The sequence below is a fragment of the Pundamilia nyererei genome, unplaced genomic scaffold (assembly GCF_000239375.1).
Source record: "Pundamilia nyererei isolate P.nyererei 1_Seehausen unplaced genomic scaffold, PunNye1.0 scaffold00027, whole genome shotgun sequence".
NCBI classification, from domain to species: Eukaryota; Metazoa; Chordata; class Actinopteri; order Cichliformes; family Cichlidae; genus Pundamilia; species Pundamilia nyererei.
Window position 1 is genome coordinate 3,164,637 of NW_005187428.1, and position 6,173 is coordinate 3,170,809.

Sequence of the window (6,173 nt, forward strand, 5' to 3'; positions counted from 1 at the left end):
ATCATAATGGACCGTATAGCATCCGTGGCTAGCACGACTTCTCATTTCATGTGTCCTTGTTTACCATTAAAGTTTCCTAGATATCACATGACTTCCTCAGATCACTTCCTGCACCTGCAGCGTTTCCACCCGCTGATTTAAGCCACTTTGGCATGTCTCCCACCTCTGCCCTTGTTCCCAAACTACAGGGGACCTCGCTTTCTGCTCTCCCTCACATCTCCACCTCTCCTTCGCCTCTATCAGATCCTCTTCTCCACCTCTTTTCCTCTGCACTCTAATTATCGAGAGTCTTCTCCCCTATGCTGGCTGTTAGTTTTCCTTTTTTGTTGTTGTTTTTTGAACTTTTATGCTTCTCCTCATCTTTAGCGTCAGACTCTCCCTTTCCAGCTCTCTTTATTTTCTTCTCCCTTCATCCCTCCACTTGCCACAGGAGAGCAGAGGCTCTGGCTTCACTCCCTGCCTCTGCGTGTGAAGTGTGCATGCAGTGTTTCGATCCTGTCAGTTGGGTTAGAGGAGGCACGAGATGATTAGGCACTTCAAAGAATCTCCTGCGCACAGGTGTGAGAGCTATCCTTCACCAGGAGCACACACACACACACACACACACACACACACACACACACACACACACACACACACACACACACACACACACAGGGAATTTACCTGAGCTCTCGGCAGCTCGGGTCCTCGTCAAACAAGCGTCTTCTTTGATGGTCTCTTGGGCACCGCTGGCTTGTGTTTGCACCCCAGGTTAGCACACATACACAGAAAGAAGACAGGTACAGATACACTCCATCTCCTACTAACAACATACAATTGCTCTAATGAAGTCTCACGTCATTATGCAGAGGTACTCAAATGTCCTCACCAGTCATTTAATAATAAACAACTTCTGACGAGCTCCAGTTGGTCTCATGTATTATGTATTTGCAAAAGATGGCATCAAACCTCAAGCATAAAGAGAATAAACACTTTCGGGCACCACAATTGCAGTGATGGCTCTCATTATGCTTTTCCCTCACAAAATAACTTAATTGTGTTTTGGTTATTTATGTGGTGAAGTCTCCTTTTCATGTAATGCAGACCATCTGTATGCATTGTCATAGAAGTTGTTTTTAAGTTTATGAGTCACTAACTTTTATTAAGAGTATCACTCGTGGTGTCATCAGCCAAGCTTATAAAAATATAATCATAAAAGGCCTGTGGGCTACAGTTGCCTCTCTCTGCTTAGATCATCTCTTGTATGCTCCTTTCACAGAGACAAAGTGAAATGACTCGCAACTGTGTAAAATCATGCAAATGTTGCTTGTCATCATTGGGACTCATCAAAATCACATGCAGCATTAAAGAATTGTATTAGCGTGTGTTGTGAGTTTAGTCTGTTGGTGCAGTGATGGCCATGTGCTCTGGGTCACTGGTTTCACAAGCTCCATGCTAAAAGTAATAGCCTTACATACAAACATTATTTATGTCTTACTTCAAATAGGTTTTGGATGACTTTGGGTAGATTGAGATGACATATATATATTATGTAAGAACAAACATTCAAAGGAGTGAGAATTGTGTCCCATTCATGACTGAAAGTTTAATATCAAATGAGATCAAAACTCAAGCAAACCTGAATTTAACTTTTGCTTTGATGCAGTTTGGTGTGTGCACAGTGCAGCAGGTCTCTGTGGGTGGTTTGTTTGATGGTTTGAGCTGATGTTAATAGCTCAATAAATATCAAATGGATTTTAATTTCACTTGTTTGTATTAGCATTCAAAACATGTTATTGTAAGACTTTTCTGATGCAAAAAAAAAATTATGTCTCACACACACGCATCTTGCACTTCATCACAAATCCACCCAGTAATCCATCCCATCCAGTAATACAGCTAGGCCTTCCATTTGCATATGGAACTGATCACAGTTCATCAAATACAGTGCAAATAGCAAATAACACACACCATAAACAGATCCAGCTTTTTTGTAACACAGAAACAAAAAAAGGTACTCCAAGCAGTTTAGACCAAATGCCTCCAGCTGTTTGCCAAATTTGTTTGACATGAGATGGCTCGATCGAGGTCACCTCCTTGATGTGGTTTTAAAGTTTCCAAGAACTGGACTGTGAGTGGGATTTAAACACCAGTGAAAAAAAATTGTGCCTTATGGGTGATGGATAGGCTGATCGATACCTAACATCCTGCAAAAATGGCACCCTTTGGTTTATATTGTGTGTTGATGTAGCAACATAGGAGTTCAAAAATGTCCAGTTGAGTGTTAAAATACACAAATGGGTACAAAAAAGATGTTTGTTTTTTCCTAATACTTACTTATATAGTTATTTGATCACATTTCCAAACGAAGGCATGCGTGAAACCTAGAGTTCAATAAGAGAAGATGAAGATGGAGATTGAGAAGATGTTAAGGGAACTATTTTCTTCTGTTTTTGTGCATTTAAATTATATGCATACAAGTATTCTAATATTTGACATACGCAGCAGTTATTATGAATTCAATCACAGGTCTAAGGTCTCTCGGTTATTCATTCCATCCATCCTCTTCCGCCTATCCCAGATATCGTTTGGATGAGAGACAGTTTACACCCTGGACAGCTCGCCAACCTGACGCAGGACTAACACAGCAAAACAGGCAACCATTCACACCAACGGGCACCACTAACTACATGTCTTTGGAAGGCAGAGCACCCACGCAGACACCATGCAAACTGATCACATGACAGGCCCACCGAGTGGTGGACTCAAACCCAGGGTGTTCTTGCCGGATACCGTCAGTGTGCACCCACGAATGGAAGATTGGTTTTATTTTCATTATCCACTAGAGGGCACTGTGACACTGTAAATCTCCAAACCACCATCACACGACAGCTGTCTCCCTTTCTGCTCTTGTGTTACAGAAAAGATAATTATATGAATAACCACACGCAGGTTTATTGTTAGTTTGTTGTGCCCGCTTACAGGTAAGAACAGCCAGCACATACTGTATTATACCATAGCACTCAATCTTTGCGTTTCCGCTTTGTAGGTGGAGACCTTTTGTAGGACAGCCCTGCTGTTTACGTTTGGGGAAGTTGCTCAATATCGGAAAACACATTTTCTTTTAGGTATGTGAGCAAAACCTAACTGTTTGCGATTTTTCTGGGTTAAAGAATCCACTCGATGGAGTATAATTAACGTCTTCAGGTCTAAGATCATGACAACATGACTGTTAGATAAAACCCAATCTCAGGTTTGGTCACAAGCTCCCCGCAGAATGGATAATCCAGTAACTTCCGCTACTTATATTCGCAACATCGGTTTTCGTTTACGTCGCAAATTGTCCGATTTTTTGGATCCTCAGGACAGGTGGAAAGAAGTTCTTGTAGATATACAGAAACCGAGCGGGGAGCCGAGGTATTCCCAGCTTCATGTCAGGTAAGATGCGGGCGAACTTTCTGACGTGCTTGCTTTTCATTGAATGAAATCACGCTGATTGTTTATTTATTGTTTACTGAATTTGTGCCGCTGTCTTTGAAGGAGATTTGAAGGTCTTGTCGCGCAGGGTCGCAGTCCCACAGTGGAGCTGCTCAATGACTGGGGGACCACCAACAGCACAGTGGGTGAACTTGTGGACATTTTGAAGAGTCACGAGTTACTGGCTGCTGCCAGTGTTCTGCTACCTGGTATGACTTTTAAAAGCCATTAAATAATAACCACACGCAACAGGTAGAATAAACCTGTTGAATCTAAACTTACCCCAGATCTTTTTCCCAGTATCGCCCTCTTTTTAAAAAAAAAAATTCTTGTAAGAAAATAAGATGTTAACCACGAGTTGTGAAATTGCAATAAGAGATGTAGCAAAAAACTTCTGCACTTTTTGGGTAGAGGATGAGTAAACATCTGTTATGTTATATTAAAGGTGTGATGCCTGGAGCATGAGGAGAAACAGTCAAACCGCACTGATACAGGATGTAAAACCCAATCATTTATTCTGATCATTTTTTGTTTTTGTCCTCACACAATTGAAGAGTCCAGTCCACTGGAGACACAAACCCAAAGCACTGCTTCAACCAGAGTGCTGGAAGAGAGAGATGTGCAGCAGCAGCCCGTCACCACTGTGCTGCAGCTTCGAATGCCACAGGAGAACACCGAACCAATACACACAGGTCTTTCACTTTTAGATTATGTATTCATTTTACGTTCATATCTTGATTGAACATGTGACACTGAACGTATGACACGTATGACATTTATTAACACAGTCATTTATGAGTCATATTCATGCGATGTTTTAAGTAGATAATGCTCATCTTTCATTATCTGCTGAAAAGTCTGGTTTCAGTGAATTAAAATGTCATATCTTTCTCAGCACCATGTGAATCTGCCACTGCAGTACTAAAGTAGTGCAGTAAATCTACTTGATTACATTAGAGCACTGTAAACTAAGCTGCTCTATAGTGGTGTAGTGTAGTCAACAAAGATGATCTTTTGATTTCGATGCCGCTTCTTCATAAAGATGTGATTTTATGTAATCGACAGCAGGTGGCAGCGTCGGGCTCTTGATCAGAGAAGTTAATGAGGCAGTTTACTGTGTCTCCCTCCTTAGGCTTCTCCAGTTTCTTATATAGTGACCTGATGAGGATCACAGGCAACTTTGATGACCGGTCCACGTCAGCTGGTGGCAGCCGAATTGGAGAGGGAGGCTTTGGGACGGTATACAAAGGTCTCCTGAATGACAAACCAGTTGCAGTGAAAAAACTCAATCCAGTAAGTGAAAATATTTTTTAACAGAACCACATGCCTCTGTGTACTGCTGTTAATTGCATCTGAGATATTGTATTATTTAGGTGGATGACATGCCCCTGGACAAGTTGCAAGATCAGTTCAACCAAGAGATCCAGACTCTGAAAGTGTAAGTTTCCCTCAGGAAGAAGGTGAAGAAGCATATTTAACATACATGTATTTACAAATGCAGGTATGATTTAATAACAGCATTTGTTCCACAGGTTGAAACACGAGAACTTGGTTGACATGGTTGGATTTTCCTGTGACGAACAGCACCTATGTTTAGTGTACGCTTTCATGGCCAATGGATCGTTATTAGACCGACTGGCTTGCTTTGTAAGCATTATTTACTCTTCTACACAAACAGTCTGCTTTTCAGTCCCCGTGCATTCATAAAGGGATTTAATTACATGCTTTTTTTTTTTTGTTTATTTAGGAAGGAAGTCCTCCACTTTCCTGGCACCACAGGTGCTTGATAGCAGAAGGGACAGCCAAAGGTTTGGAGTATCTGCACTCCAACCATCACGTCCACAGAGATGTTAAAAGGTTCATAGTGCGAAAGCTTTCATCGTTATTGGTTTAGAGATATCCTACAAAGAAGAGAGAAAATGTCCCGTTTTTGATGTCCCGTACCTTTATGGAACACTATGCAAATTACATCACATTACTGTTTTAGACAAAGAACCAAAAAAAGACTTTGGGGATGTAGAAAAAGCTTTCCCATATGGTTCTCTGCAGATCATATGACAAAATTAAACTAAATTAAAAGTAGAAAAAGGTTTCATTTACACTTGTATTTATGTCCCTGTTCAGAGGCGCATGAAAAAACTGATGCCACACCTAGATTTATTTTTATTTTTGTTTAATCTGATGACACCACTAGTAGCTAGTAGTTTAAGTTAACATGAAGATCACGAACAGGTTCATTAGTAATGCAACAGTACAGTTTGGGCACGAACGGTAGAGTTTGGTAATTTAGTGAGTTTTATAGAGGCTCATAAGCAAAATCGTGCAAGAGGTATTGATGTTTTAATTTAACTCTTGGCAAGGAAACCAGTAAAATCACATTTCCCTAAATGTAGAAATATACATGACACATGACTGGATGTTTTGTTGCTCACTCTGGTATTTCTTCCCTGTTAGTGCGAACATCCTGTTAGATGAACAGTTTGTGGCCAAAATCTCAGACTTTGGTCTGACGAGAGCATCGGCCAAGCGAACCTCGACAACCATGATGACTGAGAGGATCGTGGGTACCCGTGCGTACATGGCACCGGAGGCGCTAAGAGGAGAGATCACACCAAAATCCGATGTCTTCAGTTTTGGAGTGGTAGGCTTTCTTCAGACACACACACACACACACACACACACACACACACACACACACACACACACACACACAC

The 6,173-nt window shown here is 41.2% G+C and overlaps 1 protein-coding gene across 1 annotated transcript in view; it reads left to right on the forward strand.

The window, feature by feature from the left end:
* The first annotated feature begins 2,980 nt into the window (after nt 1–2,980).
* The window catches only part of irak4 (interleukin-1 receptor-associated kinase 4), a 5,809-nt gene continuing 2,616 nt past the window's right edge, over nt 2,981–6,173 (forward strand). The window contains exons 1-8 of the mRNA XM_013909542.1: nt 2,981–3,420; nt 3,523–3,683; nt 4,014–4,151; nt 4,592–4,752; nt 4,833–4,897; nt 4,992–5,106; nt 5,207–5,316; nt 5,914–6,100. Of these exons, the coding sequence (XP_013764996.1) occupies nt 3,260–3,420; nt 3,523–3,683; nt 4,014–4,151; nt 4,592–4,752; nt 4,833–4,897; nt 4,992–5,106; nt 5,207–5,316; nt 5,914–6,100 (1,098 nt within the window). The 5' untranslated portion in view covers nt 2,981–3,259. The remainder of the gene's footprint in view (nt 3,421–3,522; nt 3,684–4,013; nt 4,152–4,591; nt 4,753–4,832; nt 4,898–4,991; nt 5,107–5,206; nt 5,317–5,913; nt 6,101–6,173) is intronic.